Source organism: Manis pentadactyla, chromosome 4 (assembly GCF_030020395.1).
Source record: "Manis pentadactyla isolate mManPen7 chromosome 4, mManPen7.hap1, whole genome shotgun sequence".
Classification (NCBI taxonomy): domain Eukaryota; kingdom Metazoa; phylum Chordata; class Mammalia; order Pholidota; family Manidae; genus Manis; species Manis pentadactyla.
In genome coordinates this window covers 7,566,578-7,582,827 of record NC_080022.1, presented here as the reverse complement: position 1 = coordinate 7,582,827, position 16,250 = coordinate 7,566,578, and the positions used below count along the sequence as shown (strand labels likewise).

The 16,250-nt window shown below is 44.7% G+C and overlaps 2 protein-coding genes across 3 annotated transcripts in view; one reads left to right on the top strand and one right to left on the bottom strand.

The window, feature by feature from the left end:
• The window catches only part of PEX14 (peroxisomal biogenesis factor 14), a 147,705-nt gene extending 145,159 nt beyond the window's left edge, over positions 1-2,546 (bottom strand). The window contains exon 1 of one of the 2 annotated variants that reach the window (XM_036925207.2): positions 2,456-2,546. In XM_036925207.2, the coding sequence (XP_036781102.2) occupies positions 2,456-2,491 (36 nt within the window). In that variant the 5' untranslated portion in view covers positions 2,492-2,546. Of the gene's footprint in view, positions 1-1,302; positions 1,463-2,455 lie in introns of those variants that run through there. The other variant, XM_057499704.1, reaches the window with a different exon arrangement.
• A 1,580-nt stretch (positions 2,547-4,126) lies between these two features.
• Positions 4,127-16,172, top strand: DFFA (DNA fragmentation factor subunit alpha). The gene is made up of 6 exons (XM_036925210.2): positions 4,127-4,358; positions 6,036-6,197; positions 7,425-7,567; positions 12,998-13,187; positions 14,499-14,641; positions 15,351-16,172. Exons 1-6 carry the CDS (start codon positions 4,223-4,225, stop codon positions 15,561-15,563), a joined length of 987 nt encoding a protein of 328 aa, XP_036781105.2. The 5' UTR covers positions 4,127-4,222; the 3' UTR covers positions 15,564-16,172.
• Positions 16,173-16,250: the final 78 nt, after the last annotated feature.

Sequence of the window (16,250 nt, the reverse complement as noted above, 5' to 3'; positions counted from 1 at the left end):
GTAATTCCAACAGACTGTCTTCTAAACTACAAAGAAATTGTAAAAATGCAAGTTTGTCATTGAAATCAAAGTGTTCCTTTAAATTTCAAGAAACTTACTTCAGAACATATAAAAATACAACTTTATAGGGGAGTGGTGGTGAACACATGAAAACTCACCCCCAAAAGACATTACAACAGGGCTTTGAAGAAAGGCCTAGAAAAAGGGTTTAGATCATTTTCAAGTGAAAAACCAGTTTACTGAATAGAATAACACACAATGTCAGGCACTGCTCTAAAACAAGCTAATTCATTCAGTCCTCAGAGCAACCCTATGAGATACTCTAGTATTACTCCCATTTTACAGATGGAGGAACTAAGACTAAAGAAACAACTTAGCCAAGGTCACACAGCTGAAAAGCAGTGGGGCTAGTATTCTAAACCAGTGCGAATGGCTTCAGAGCCCATACTTTCAACCACTGCTCTACACAGCCTCTCAAAGGAAGAAAAGGTTCATTATTGACTTTTAATCTTTCTGAGAGCCTGATGCCACAAGGCCAACTAACAACTGTTCTATGAGACAGAATACTGGAAGCCCCACAGGCATAACGTTTTCTCACATACAAACGAGGTTTGGGGGAATCCAAACAGTCTTTTCAATCTCTGCTTCAGAGAAATGGGAAACCAACTTGATGAGGACTTGAAATGACAAGCAACTGCTAGAGTCGGTTCACTTAAAAAGTGTTCTTTACAGCTTACTGTTAGACAATAAGTGACAGAACTGGGCATGAAGAGTTGGAGTTTTCCCCAGGCTGCCAGTATTCTGATGCAATCCATCTCTGCCACTTTGGAAAGGAGGGCAAAGGAAACCAAACAAGTGCTGGCCAAGCCCCCTTAACGGGCCTTAGATCATTTCCACATGTACAGAGGACAATTTCCGGAACCAAAGGAATCCTTGGGGACTACAGTGGTCCCCAAGTGGCAAGACTTTTATAATCTTCACAACACTGGCAAATTAAATATCCTAAAGCACCCTTTTAATCCCAGGCTGAGGGCATTCCTAACATGTAACAGCTCAGAGGAGCCCCAAATCTGAGGAGCCTCAGGATCTCAGTAAGCTATGAGGGGTAAGGCAAGAAAGGAGGCCTCTTGTCTCAAGACACTCCCCACACTCCAAAGTCTGACTGTGAGGTGGCCAGAATCAGTCCTACTTATTTCCCATGTTTTATAATCCAGACATCTTTCTGAATCGTTGGCTCCACTAACAGAAGCTGGTCTGGTGAACACACAACTCCTCTAAATCCAAGTCCTATAACAGACTTACCATGAAGAACAAAACAGTAAGAAACACCAAGCAGTGTTCCGCCTGGGAAGGAAGTGAAATGCCAGTAGGCTTCTGAAGAGTCGCAGGTGTTTCATGGAAGTGAGATGTACGATGAGGTCCAGGTTGAAACCATTTTCTTCTTCTTCTGTCTAATCCTAAATTTAAATATGTGTGGCTAACTAGTGGAGTCGCACACATCTGGATTCAAATCCAGACTCACTCGGGCACATGATATGGGACATGTTACAGACTCCTCTTTTTTCACTTTTGTGAAACAGCAGTTAATAGCCTGCATTTCATGATTGTAATTAGCATTAAACGGGATAATAACTGTAATTTGTCTTCCGCATGATAGCACCCAATCAGTAAATGGAAGGTACCACTTACCCCCATCCTCCTCACCCCAACCCACCCGACCTCTGGCCTACAAACCCCTTCAGAGGCCTCATCCACTGCTTCCTGACAGCAGACGTACAGACGCAAGCGCTGATCCTCGTGGTCCCCTTCCTGGACTGGGATTTGGCTGAATCTGTGGCTAAAAAGCTAGAGCGGAGCTCTTGGCCAAGAAAACCAAACTCTGGGAAGCAGGGCCCGATGCTCGGCCAAAAGCTTGGTGGCGTCTGTTGTTTACACCGAGTCCCCTTCCTACCAAAGCACTGAGGATCCGAGTACATTTCCGACCCCCCAACTTGGCAGGGGAAGCGCAAAGGGGACTAAAGATGAAAAGGCGGGCCGCGGGGCAAGGCCGGGAGACCGAGGCTGGGGACGAGTGGGAGCCCTGGGGACGGGCCCCTCCCGAGAGACAGCGGCCGGGAGCCACCGAGCCTCTCGCCCGTCTCCTCACGCAGGAGCCCTCGCAGCTCCAGCACGGGGGCTTCTCAAGGGTCGCGACGCCGGCCCGGCCCAGAAGTGGGACCCGCGGGGCGGGCAGGCGGGAAGCGGGGTCCCGGCTCGGGAATGTGGTCACTGAGGGGTCACCGGGGGAGGGGCCGGGCGGAGAGAACCTGCGGAGGGGCGGGGCTCGGGAGGGGCCAAGAGGTCGGGACCCCGCCTTCCCAGGCCCAGGGTCCCCACCAGGCTCCCAGCCTCACGCCGAGAGCCCTCACAACCGGGGATCCCCGCCACCGCGGTGGGGCAGTCCCACTCCCCTTACCTGGCTCGGCTGCTCTGCCTGCTCCGAGGACGCCATCTTTCCCAGGCCTGACTAATCTATTGTCGCTGGCCGAGGCTTCTCCCAAGCGCCCTCGCTCGCCCTCTCCCGCCCAGACTAAAGTAGCCGAAACTGGGCCTGTCGATGGGGGAGCCTCTCGGGGAGGAGCGGGGAACTAACTACTACTGCCTTGTCTTTCCAGAAAGATCTGAAGTCTGTCGTTTTTTGAATTCTTTAATGCGTATTATTCTTACTGAATTTAATCTCTGCCCATCCCCACAGTGCCTTGGACACATGCAGTGACTCGATTTAATCAATGAATGGATGTAATCAATTTAATATAATGAATATTTAATTAATGAATGAATGAGAAGAAATTTGGAAATTGTTTCAGTTCAGTGCCGTTTGTTGAATGTCTGTTATTCTCCAGGCACTTTGGTAGGTACTAGAAATAAGATCCAAGGCAACCCCTGCTCCTAAATTGAGGCGCGCGCACACGCGCGCGCACACACACACACACACACACACACACACACACACACACACACAGCACAGCATCTTGGACGTATGCGGGTCTATTAAGAGAACATAGAAACAAGGTCTTTTTCGAGAGGAGGGGGTTCTGCAAACCGTTATTACTGTATATCGGTTGAGTTGTTAGATTCTAACTTAAATGTGAAAAGACACAAAAAGGTTACATACATTAGAACTGTCAGTTCATAATGTAGTTGTTTTGATCATGCAGTATTCAAAACGGTTGCCTCAATTAACATTTCCTACCACTTTTAAATTAAACGCCTACCCTCTTCTTATGAGACAATATTTGATTTCCTTTCATAAACACAGTATGAAGCTGACCCTGAATGAATATGGGCTGACAATTATTTCTTGCTTACAAAAAATGCCCCTCCCCTTTCAAAGAAGAAGCTCCTTGAATTTTTTGTTATTAATATTTTAATCTTAAATGTTCGTTTTTCACTGTGGGAGAGGAACACAGACTTTTCCTTAAGTAATCGTATTAGAACAAGGACAAATACATTGTCAGGCAGCATCTGGACAACGTCAAACAGTGATGTGGTTCGCATTTCTCCTTTACTCGCTGTCTTTGGGACCTTAATGTTTAATCTAGTTACTAAAGCATTTCGTTCCGAGGTCCCAACCCAATTTGCACAGCAGAAGCAGGGAATCGAACGAGTGGAAATGTGTGAGCATCTTACGCTTCTCTGTCACGTTTCCAGCAAGACTGAAAACTACACTCATCAATTTTTAAAAACTGGCTTTCTTCAAAACAACCTGAAGGTTAGGACATCTTACAGATCTTTTCAGGTTGAAATGGGAAAACAAATTAACACAGTACAAAGACAGACTGTTAAAGTATTAATAGTATGCATCTATATATACAAATAGGAGTGCTCTAAAAATCCAGGTACTATACATGCGTGTCCTTCATAAGGCAGAATAAATCCGTATTGCCCTCGTTTTGAACGCGCAGTTACAACTCCTAAATATAAGGCAGAAAAAAACCTCCTGGGCTGAATTGTCCGACGCAACCAGGTCGTCTTTGAACTCAATAAGACTACAATTCCCAGCAGACGCAGAGGGGACACGTGACTGCGAACAACTAAAATGACATCTCCCGGCGTGCCTCGGTTCCCACGCGTGATTTGCTACAGAGAGAACTACATCTCCCGGCATGTCGCTGGGGAGGTTGGGGGCCCGCTCCAAGCCTGCCCAGCTTCCTGGAGCTAGTCAGGTTCCACCCTGAAAAGGATGGAGGTGGCCGGGAGCTCCAGGGCTCCGGAACCCAGCGAGATCCGGGCTCTAAAGCCGTGTCTACTGCGCCGCAATCACAGCCGCGAGCAGCATGGTGTGGCGGCCGCCTGCCTCGAGGAGCTGAGGAGCAAGGGTTGGCACGCGGCCGGGGCGGAGAAGGGGGGCGAGGTGGGATGAGGTTGTCTGGCAGGGGCAAACCTAGGGATTCTTGTAGCTCGAGGGAGCATTGGGACAGAAATGACTCACATGGGTATAGCGATTTATATGTTTCAAAGGATTTATCTCGTCGTGAGACTCAATGTTAGAAGGTGGACGGGAAGCAATGCGCAGTTAAGGCAGACTCGGCTTAGGTGCCGAGATCAGTCGGGTCTTGGGCCAAACCCAGCCAAGAGTATTCCTGCCATTCGGGTTGTGGGGACCCCAGCACCACCTCATTGAGTACTGAGGGGCCAGCCCTGGCAGGTACTTCTGCGGTAAAGAGAGAGCTGCTCCCGAGCTACTGCAGAGGCCCAGACAGGAACGTGTGCTGTGAGTGACCCAGCCGACAGAAGTTCTGAGCCCCGGCGCCACACTGTTACTGGGCTCTTAACCTCGTTCGTCACCATCTCTCGACCCTCAGTTTTTTCATCATTAAAGTTGTATTTACCTCCCTGTTTTACAGGAGCGTTGGAACTCTCAAAAATGATAGATTCAGATGATTTACAAGTGTTATCAGCCCTTCGTTGTTTATGCAAAGAATTTCTACTGGTTAAACGTGCGAGTTACCCCTAGGCATGTAGTCACAATGTATGTCAGAGTGCTCAGTGCTTACTCTCAGAGTCACCAAGCCCCAGCAGATAGCAGACAAATCTTTTGGAGACCCAGGAGCAGTCAAAGCACTATAAATGCTTTACTGACATGGCTTGTGCCATATATGTGTTTACGTATTTTTTTCTTGGCATTGGAGTATTTAAGTTTGAGTTTCCCTTCAGTGCATTAGCTGGGTGCAGTTGGCACAGCGGGTTGTGTAAGTGCTTGCGTTCTCTAGAGCTGTGCTAGACAAGGCTTGCTGTTCTATTTGGGTGGGTAGACTACATTGCCCAATGACATTTGTAGTCTCTGGGCTACTTCTCTACTCACTCTAGTCCCATTAGCATTTTAGGCATTGCCATCACTAAATGGGATGGTACAGACCTGCCCTGGATGAAGTCTCTTGCCTGGATAATAATAATGAAAAGCCAGTGATGCAAACTTCTGCTTCTCTCATACTTTCCTATGGGTTAGAAATGCTGCAAAGAAAAATACTATAAAGAACAAAAAACATTACTTTTTTTTTTGACGTTTGACACAGATTTTAAGATGATCACTAAGTAAATGAATGAAAGACTGCCTGTTCACAAGGAATCAAATCAGACTTTGGTTTGTTGTTCACCCAAGTAAAGATGCAAGTGCCTCCCAGTGTGGATTTGGAGTAGCTGGAGGAAACACATTTGCAGGAGCCAAACTGTGGATTTAAGTCTCAGCTCTGCCCTTTTACTAACTGTGTGACTTTGGACAAGTCACTTAACTTGGGTTTGATGTCTGTAAAATAGGAAGAAGAAGAATACCTGCCTCGTAGGATTGTTAGGAGATTAAGTACTGTATACAAAAACTTAGAACAGTACCAGGCACATGGTATTACGTCAGCACTAAAAGTTGTGATTGTTATTGTGATTCATATTACCTACCAGGAATTCTGCTAGGCTCTGGGGGCATAGGTATTGAGGGTGCAAAGACGGATGTAAATTCCTTATGGATACTTATCAAATGCCAAATACTGTATTCCTCTCAGCATGTGACATTCTGGCCATTGATAAGTCCCTGGCACCGGTCACCCTGGTCCTGGCAGAGGATGGCACCATAGTGGATGATGATGATTACTTCCTGTGTCTGCCTTCCAATACGAAATTTGTAGCATTGGCTGGTAATGAGAAGTGGACATACAACAATTCAGGTAAGAAACACTGGCCATATATTTAAAGTGACCTACGCAATACAACACCCATTGCAATTCATTTTACTAACAGGCATCTGGGTGCTGTTTGGCTTTTAAGCATTAATGCAGCAGATGTTTAGTGAGCCACTTCTGCATGCCAGATGTGGTGCTGAGTCTGGGGGTGAAGATAAATGAGGCGTGGGCCCAATGTGCAAATAACTCACAAACCCACGGTAACAAAAATGCAGCGTGGCAGAGAGGTGAGTGCCGCAGCTGGAGTCGGGCTGCCTGCCATGAATACTGACTCTGCTGTTTACTTTCCATGACACCTAACTTCTCAGCGCCTTACTGAGATAACACTTACAGTACCTGTACCCTTGCATTGTTGTAAGAATAATAGAAATAGTACATATCTGGCCAACACTAGAGCTAGAGAATTCATTGCATCGTCGCGGGGTCGTCCTGTGCACTCCTGGATGTTTAATGGCACCCCCGGCCTCTACCACCTAGATGCCAGTAGCACCTCCTCACCTCAACTGTCACCAACAAAAATGCCTCCACATTTTTCCCCTAGGGGACAAAATCAGTCCCAGTTGAGAACTACTGATAGAAACCATTTAGAGCTCACCTGGCACACAGTGAGGCTCAATAACTGTTATCTGTTGCTGCCATTACCGCTGGAGATAGCAAGGGGAACTGATATTGAAGAGCAAGGATCGGAGGGCTAATGAAGTGTCTTGAGGAAAGTTCCCACGCCACTAAAGTGAAGACGTCACTCATCATTGGTGGCTGTACCAGCCACCTGTGCTCAGGCCCCAAGGACAGCAGACAGTGGCTACAGCTCCTCCAGTGAAGGGTGGGATCGATACCCAAGCACAGAGGAAGTGCTGTAAGAATTAAGTGTTTTCATACAAAAATGGAACACACCCAGAGACACCAAACTTCACCTAAAGGGAAGTGTGTAGGATCGTGGGTATGCATGACCTTGGGTTTAAGTGGCTTCTTTCCATGAAAGAATACAGAGCAGTTCACACAGAAATAAGCTGAAGAGAGAAAATTGAGGTCCTAGGTGGGGATTGGCTGTCCCATGACTCCTTGAGAAAAGGTGCTTCCTTCACCATTGAAAGTATTCTAAATGGTCAGTCGAAAGGATTGGCAGACATCCTTGAGATTGTTGTGTTGGAGGAGGGGGTGCAAAGGGCACTTTGAGATAATCTATGACTGGCATTTGCTCCCATGTATCAGATGGAGGTACAGCTTGGATTTCCCAGGAGTCCTTTGATGTAGATGAAACTGACAATGGGGCAGGGTTGAAGTGGAAGAATGTAGCCAGGCAGCTGAAAGAAGATCTATCCAGAATCATCCTCCTATCAGAGGAAGACCTCCAAGTAAGCCTCCTCCACAACCCTCAGCCACACTCATCTGACCTCTGCTTCCCCCAACACCTTAGTTTCCACGTTAATAATTTCATTATTCCTTAATTTTTAATAATTCTTAGACTCTTCATTATCTAATTCTCTTACCTAAAGTAGGAATTTTTCAACCCTCCCTCTGCGTTAGGTCCACCTGTGGAGCTTATTGAAGCTCTAGAGGCCCAGCCCCGACCTAGACTACTTTAGGCCCGCTGTGGAGGTCCAGGATGTACTGCCAAAGAGTGTGGTGTTGGAGTAACTGGATTAAATCCCAGCTCCATCACTGTGACTTTGAGCCAGTAATTTAGCCTCTCTGCTCACATTTCCTCTCTAGTAAAATTGGAATAAAAATAGTACCTGTTCATTCAAAAAATATATATTTATTGAGCCCCTGCCCTGTGCCTGGAATGGTCCCATACATTGGGGTACAGTGGTGAACAAGCCAGACACAGTTCCTGCTCTGTTAGAACTTGAATTCTGATGGAGGGAGGTAGAAAAACAGGAAGCGTATCAGACAGGGCAGTGTGCCAAGAGTGATGGGGCTGCTCTGTATGGAAAGTTCAACAGGAGTCCTTTCAAGGAGGTGACTTTTTGGGGTTTTTTTTTTTGAACTAAAATATTTATTTTGAATAAGTAATGTAAATACATTCACATGGTTCAAAAGCCAAGAAGTACACAAGAACATACAGGTAGCCAAAAAGTGAAAACAGTCCTAATATCCATAAGCTGATAACTGGATAAATGTGATAATTCCAAACGATGGAATATTATTCAGCCATAAAAAGGAATCGAGTATTAATACACATTGCAGCATGGATAAACCTTGAAAACATGCTACGTGAAAAAAGGCCAGACATGAAAGGCCATGTATTTTATGAGTGCATGTATATGAAATGGCCAGAATATGCAAATCCATAGAGACAGTAGATAGATTAGTGGTTGTCTAGAATTGGGGTTGGGAGGGAGCTTTGAGGAGAAATAGGGAGTAACTGCTTTTAAGGGATCCTTTTTGGGGTGATAAAAATGTTCTAGAACTGATGATTGCACAACTTTGTGAATATACTAAAACCCACTGAATTGTACACCTTGATGTGGGTAAATTGTATAATATGGAATTATATTTCAGTAAAGCTGTTTAGGAAAACAAGGTTATAGGCATACCTTGGAGGTAGTGCGGGTTTGGTTCCAGACCACCGCCATAAAGTGATTTCACAATAAAGCAAGTCAGGTGAACTTCTTGGCTTCTCAGTGCATATAAAAGTTATGTTTGTACTATACTCTGTTAAGTGTACAATAGCAGTATGTCTAAAAAAATAATGTACATGCCTTAATTTAAAAATACTTCATTGCTAAAAAATGTTTACCATCATCTGAGCTTTCAGCGAGTCACAGTGCAACTCCCTCACCTCTTCTCAGCTGGGGAGGGTCTTGCCTCAGTGTCCATGGCTGCCGACTGTTCAGGGTGGTGGTTGGTGACAGATGGGTGGCTGTGGTACTTTTGTAAATAAGACAGTGAAGTTTGCCACATCAGAGGACTCTTCCTTTCACAAAGAATTTGTCTGTAGCATGAGATACTGTTTGAATAGCATTTTACCCACAGTAAAAATGTCTTTCAAAATTGGAGTCCATTCTCTCAAACCCTGCTGCTTCATCAACTCAGTTTATATAATATTCTAAATCCTCTGTTGTTATTTCAACAACCCTCATGGCATCTTCGCCAGGAGTGGATTCCATCTCAAGAAGCCACCTTCTTTGCTCATCCATAAGAAGCAACTCTTCACTCATTAAAGTTTTTTCATAAGATGGTAGCAATTTAGACCAATCCTCATGCTCCACTTCTGATTCTAGTTCTCATGCTGTTTCCACCACATCTGCAGTGACTTCCTCCACGGAGGTCTTGAACTCCTCAAAGTCATCTATGAGGGTTGGAATCAACTTCTTCCAAACTCCTCTTAATGTTGATATTTTGACCTCTTCCCATGAATCCTTAATGTTCTTAATGGCATCTGGAAGGGAGAACCCTTCCCAGAAGGTTTTCAATTGACTTTGTGCAGATCCATCAGAGGAGTCACTATGTATGGCAGCTATGGCCTTACAAAATGTATTCTTAAATAATAAGACAAGTCAGAATTACTCCTTGATCCATGGGCTGCAGAATGGATGCTGTGTCAGCAGGCATGAAAACAGCGTTAATCTCATCCCTCTCCACCAGAGCTCTTGGGTGACCAGGTGCACTGTCAATGAGCAGTAATACTTTGAATCTTTTATTCTGAGCAGTAGGTCTCTACAGGGGCTTACACTATTCAGTAAACCGTGGTATAGGCAGATGTGCTGTCATCCAGGCTTTGTTGTTCCATTGTTAGAGCACAGGCAGAGCAGATTTAGCATAATTGTTAAGGGCCCCAGGATTTTCAGAATGATCATTAAGCACCACCTTCAACTTAAAGTCACAACTGCACTGGCTCCTAACAAGAGTCAGCCTGTCCTTGAAGCTTTGAAGCTAGGCATTCTCTCTAGCATGACAGTCCTAGATGGAATCTTCCAATGTAAATCTGTTTCGTCTACCCTGAAAATCTGTTACCCTGATAACTGATCCTAGCTCACCATAACAAATATCAAAATAATGAAAAAGTTTGAAATGGTACAAGAATAATGTGACGCAGAGAAAGGAAGTAACCAAAAGCTGTAGGCAAAAAGGCACTGATAGACTGACTTGATCGCCGCCAGGTTGCCACAAACCTTCAGTCCGTAAGAAATGCAGTATCTGCAAAGTGCAATAAAGTGAAGCACAATAAAATAAGATATGGTTAGTGTAGCTCCCTCCATTAATTTGCTAGATCTCGATAACTTGCTGCAGTGTCTTCATCAGCACATGCTTCACCTTGCGCTTGTATGTTAGAGACGGCTTCTTCCCTAAAACCTCATGAACCAACCTGTGCCAGTTTCAAACTTACCTCCTTCAGCCTCCTTACCTCTCTCAGCCTTCACAGAATTGAAGAGAGTTAGGGCCTTGCTCTGGAGACGAGGCTTTGGCTTAAGGGAATGTTGTGGCTGGTTTGTTCTAACCAGATCACTAAACTTTCTCCGTATCAGCAATAAGGCTGTTTCACTTTCTTATCATTCGTGTGTTCACTGAAGTAGCACTTTGAATTCCCTTCAAGGACTTTTCCTGTGGACTCACAACTCGACTGTTTGGTGCAAAAGGCCAAGCTTTCAGCTTACCTCAGCTTTTGATATCCCGTCCTCAAGAAGTTTGATCATTCCTAGCTTCTGACTGAAAGTGAGAGATGTGGGACTATTCCTTTCACTTGAAAACTTAAAGGCCACTGAGGGTTATTAATCAGCCTAATTTCAATGTTGTTGTGTCCCAGGAAATAGGGAGGCCTGAGGAGAGGGAGAGAGATGGGGGACTGGCAGGTTGGTGGGACAGTCAGACACACATTTATCAATTCAGTTCACTGTCTTATATGGGTGCAGTTTGTGGCACTCCAGAAATTAGAATAGTAACATGAAAGATAACTGATCCTAGCTCACCATAACAAATAAAAAAATAATGAAAAAGTTTGAAATGGTACAAGAATTATGTGATGCAGAGAAAGGAAGTAACCAAAAGCTGTTGGCAAAAAGGCACTGATTGACTGACTTGATCACCACCAGGTTGCCACAAACTCCAGTCTGTAAGAAATGCAGTATCTGCAAAGTGCAATAAAGTGAAGCACAATAAAATAAGATATGCCAGGAAAGGTCTAACTCCTAACCCTAGCCACCCAGGTTTCTCTTTTTGGAGATAACCAGCCTGTCATTTTCCCATTCCAGAGATATTTTCTGTACAAACACACATATTTTCTCCTCCCCTATATTAAAAATAGAAGCACATCTACTGTGTTAAAGAGATACATGGAGAATATTCCAGATCAGTATATAAAAGACATCCTCATTTTTTTTACTTCTGCATAGTATTCCATTTCTTGAACATATCATAATTTATTTAGCAAGTGTCCCCCACTGGTGGACATTTGGGTTGTCCTCAATCTTGTTATTCCAGACTGTGCTGCAAAAATCTTAAGACCCATGTCATTTTTCACGTATGCTTGTCCATAGAGTAAATTCCTAGAAGTGTAGTTGGTAAACTGGCAGGTTCCCAAGACGGGGCAGTTAAATAGAGCTGAAGGGAAGGTGGAGCCATGGAAAGGTTGGGGCCAGAGTGTTCCAGGAAGAGGGAAGGCAGGAGCAAGCCTGATTTTTTTTTATCTTTTTTTCCTTGTTTAAGAAACAAAGAGGTTGTGAGAACCTTTCCCTTCCCAACAGACTAGCATATTGTGATAGACCCTCAGGATGAGGAGCACAGCAGGCCTTACCAAAATATGGACATCATGGTATGAGTGAGCCCGAGTCCTCACAGCTGGGTTCCACAGAGAAGCTTAGGACACTGGAAGGGCCTTGCGGAGGCTGCCATGTGACAGACCAAGGAAGGTCATGATGGCAGGGACTGCAGGCAGGCAGGAAAGATGGGAGGGAAGGGAAGAGCACTGGTCAGTTACTGACTCTCTGGAACCAAGACCGACTGGTCCTTAGGAAGTCACTAACCTCTGTCGCCTCATTTTCCTCATCTGTAAAATGGAGGGACTAGTACCCACCTTGTAAGGTTTGAACCTCTTGAACTTTGAACCTTGTGAATGTATTACTATCAGTTGTTCAAAACTGATGAAGTATGAAAGTTAAAAACAACTAAAATCTCCACCTCAAAGAAGCCTGTCACTTTCTGTTCTAAGAGTTTTACATCTATTTGCTCATTGGTGTATGGTAAGTGCTCTTATTATTGTAGTTTTTATTAAGTCCCATTGTGAGCCTAATGTACAGCTGAGTTTAGAATCACTGTCCAAGAATTACAATAGATTGCTTGGTCTCTTATGAAGACCATTCTTAATCTAAGACTGTATACGCCAAAATACAGAGCCCTCTTAAAAATTATCTTTATAGCAAATTTAGAATAGTAAGGTCTCCCTTACTTCACAGACTGAACTGTTATTTAAATGCTGAGTATTTTTTAAAGTCTTCAAAATAGTCTTAAAATTATGAACGTGTATAATAAAGAACGTAAAAGGTTAAAACGTCATGTTGACTCATGGTAAATGATTGTGTACCTCCTCCTTTATATTGTGTATAATTGTTTTTTTTTAATGTCAGGATTTTTTGTTGTTTATATTGAAGCCCTAAGGCACTGTTTCCCTAATTTTCTCACCAGAGGAAAACTGAAAAAAATTACCTGCCTCTCTCTCGACTCTCAGCTGTATTAGGTAATTTTGGGAAACAGAAGAACTGTCTCTGAAAACATGTGTTTGAGAGCTATAACACCGTGTTTAGAAAGTACTTTTCAATTTCTTAAAGACCACATTTGTTTGTCAGGTGCTAATTGATGTTCCATGTTCAGACCTGGCTCGGGAACTGTGCCAAAGTCACGTCACAGTCCAGGGGCTCCAGAACACCCTCCAGCAGGTCCTTGACCAGAGGGAGGAAGCCCGTCAGTCCAAGCAGCTCCTAGAGCTTTACCTGCAGGCTTTGGAAAAGGAAGGCAGCATCTTGTCCAAGCAGCAAGGTAGGACTCACTGGCAGAGGCGCACCGAGAACTCAGTGCACGCAGAGCCTGTCCTCAGAGAGAACCAAATGTTTATATATCGTCAAAAAATGGGGAGCCACAGCTACTGGGTCTTTGTAACGTCGCTGACACGAAATGTCATATCTCTGACACCAAATGCAATGGTATATTTTTTCACTACATACATGTAGAACAGTAACAATATTGTACATAGCAGTAATAGTAGTACATCTTCATTTGGGTACCCAGACCCGATTCCAATGTGTATAAATATGTGGGAGGGGGTCTTCCCACACACACACACCAAGCAATTCTCAAACACCAGCAGGGTATTGGAGAGCTCGACTCAATTCTGATGCCATCTGCCTGGAGCCAGCACCAGATCCCCAGGCAGTTAACTGTGCTCCTGACCTACTGGCTACAGATTGGAGGGTCCCATGACCTCCCCTTTAGGTTCAATTAATTTGCTAGAGCAGCTCACAGAACTCAGGAAAACACTTAGATGTTTACCAGTTTAATAAAGGATACAAGTTAACAGCCAGATGAAAAGAGACAGAGGGCAAGGTCCCAAATAAAGGAGCTTCTATGCTCCTGGAGCTTGGGGCCTGGCTTGGTGGCACATGGAGGCGTTCCGGTTCCCCAAGTGAAGAAGCTTCTCCGACCAAGAAGCAGGATCCAACTAAGCAGAAAGCAGAGCACAGCAGAGACTGAGCGAGCTCTTCTCACGAGTTTTGTGAGGGCTTCATTCCATAGTCATGATTGACTAAGTTATTGGCCATTGGCTGATTCATCCTCCAGTCCCACCCGTGGGTGATGGGTCCAAAAGTCTCTCATTAACATGACAAAACACCTTTTTCACCTTTAAGACTCTGCAGTGTTTTCAGGAACTGGATGAAGACCAAATATACCTGGGAAATACATATTTGGTCATAAGAATGAGCAAACATGTATTTTTTATAACTCATTATATCACAGTCTTGAAATGATGTTTGTATCTTGCCCAGCTGATTACTCTGGCTGGGTCTTTGTAACATCGCTGACACGAAATGTCGTATCTCTGACACCAAATGCAATGGTACACTTTTTCACTACATACATGTAGAATAGTAACAATATTATACATAACAGTAATACTAGTACATCTTCGTTCAGGTACCCGGACCCGATTCCAATGTGTATAAATATGTGGGAGGGGGTCTTCTCAGCTGTATTAGGTAATTTTGGGAAACACAAGAACTGTATGTTCTTCTGTATGGCTGTATGTTTACGCAGTAAACGTGTGCTGATCCCCATCTCACATCTGCTTTGCAGAGTCCAAACCTGACAAAATGGATGCAGTTGACACGGGTATTAGCAGACCGAGTGACACCGAAATGACACTTACAAACCAGGTCCTGACTGCACTGAAGGAGAAGCCTGCTCCAGAGCTGAGTTTGTCTAGTCAGGATTTGGAGGTGGGCAAGAACCAGGGACCCTGAAATGCAGAGACCAGCTCCCCCTGGAGGTGTGGTATTGCCCTGCAGAGGCATGAACGGGGAATTTTTCTCACCTCTGCAGACCCTGAATCATAGCTGCCAATTGGCCTGTTATATGCAGAGCATTTGCAAACATCTCATTTAATCTAAATCAAAATGGCTTGAACAAAATGGTTGCACTCCCTCAGATCATCAAACACGGGTAATTAAGTGACTAAACCCAACAGTCAGGAAGAGCAGGGCTCAACCAGAGATGGCTTCCGGTGCCTCCAGCGGCTGAAAAAGTGCTGTGTCAGTCAAGGCACATAAAGTAACAGAAAGGCACACACAAGGGGCCCGTCTAGTGACGGCTCTAAGGCCCGGGAACTTTTGTGCCTGACAGAGAAACCATCAGAGTGGGTGTTAACTTCTTATCCTTGCCTTGTCCCTGTCCCAAGGACCTTCCCAGTGAATCTAGACCGGAAGGAAACTGCATTGCCTTTATAGTTGCTCCAAGTAAACTTCTTTCCAAGGATCCTTTCATGTTGGTGTCATACAGTAAGAAAAGGCTCATGACAATTTAATAGAGCTCTGGCATTCCAGCATAACATAGACTGGTATTGCCTAATCTTACTCCCCAAAGAAAACCAGGAGAGCAGCCGGTGAGGGTAGAGGCAGCGGTTCTCAATGGTTCTTATTCTTGCCACAGTCGGTTACCAAGGAAGACTCCAAAATGTTGGCTGTTGCTTTGAACTGGGACATAGAGAAGACGGAAACTGTTCAACAGGCCTGTAATCAGGAACTCAGCCTGCGCCTCCAGCAGATCCAGAGCTTGCATTCTCTCAGGAATGTTTCAGCAAGGAAGAACTCGCTGCCTGGAGAGCCACAGAACCCTAAACGGGCTAAGCAAGCTCCCACATAGCTGCGGCCAGACGGTGCCAGAGAAAACCCTGCGACCTTTTTTTAGTATCAGTAAATACCTTCAGCCTGATCCTAGCTACTTACATACACTGCTCTACCCCCTGCCTAGAGCATGTTCTCCTGGAACAGGCTGGAGGACCCGCCCCACGGCCCCTCCAGAAAAGCTAGTCCAGGCCTCACCGTATGCCCTTCCACCTAGTTTGAATGATCTAGCTGCGCTGACAATATCCCACCTCTAATTAGATGTTCTTATGTTCTCTGTTTAAAAGTAATTGTCAAGGACTGTGAAAAGAAATTGTCCTCTTTCAGGCTCTCCTTGTTAGAACTTCAGAATTTTAATCACAAATAATGGCAAAGAGGTGACATAAAAGAGTGCTGCTTATGCCCACAAACTTGTTTCTCAAGTTAATGAATTTTTTTTGTTTGCTTGTTTAAAGGCACATTAAGTTTGCAGACCATAGGGACAGGGAGAGTCTAATTCACGATTTCTAATATCTAATTCAGTATTGTGATATTGTATGTTACCACTGTGAAACTCTTTGCAGTTTTCTAATATGTTTTACCAGTAGGGGGTATAAAAGGTCATTAAATTGATTTCCATGTGCCATGATTCCAAGTCTCTCTGGGTGCGAAGCGGAGGCTTCTGGTTTATGTATCTCCTATCTCTGTTCAGACTCGTCCCTTCAGG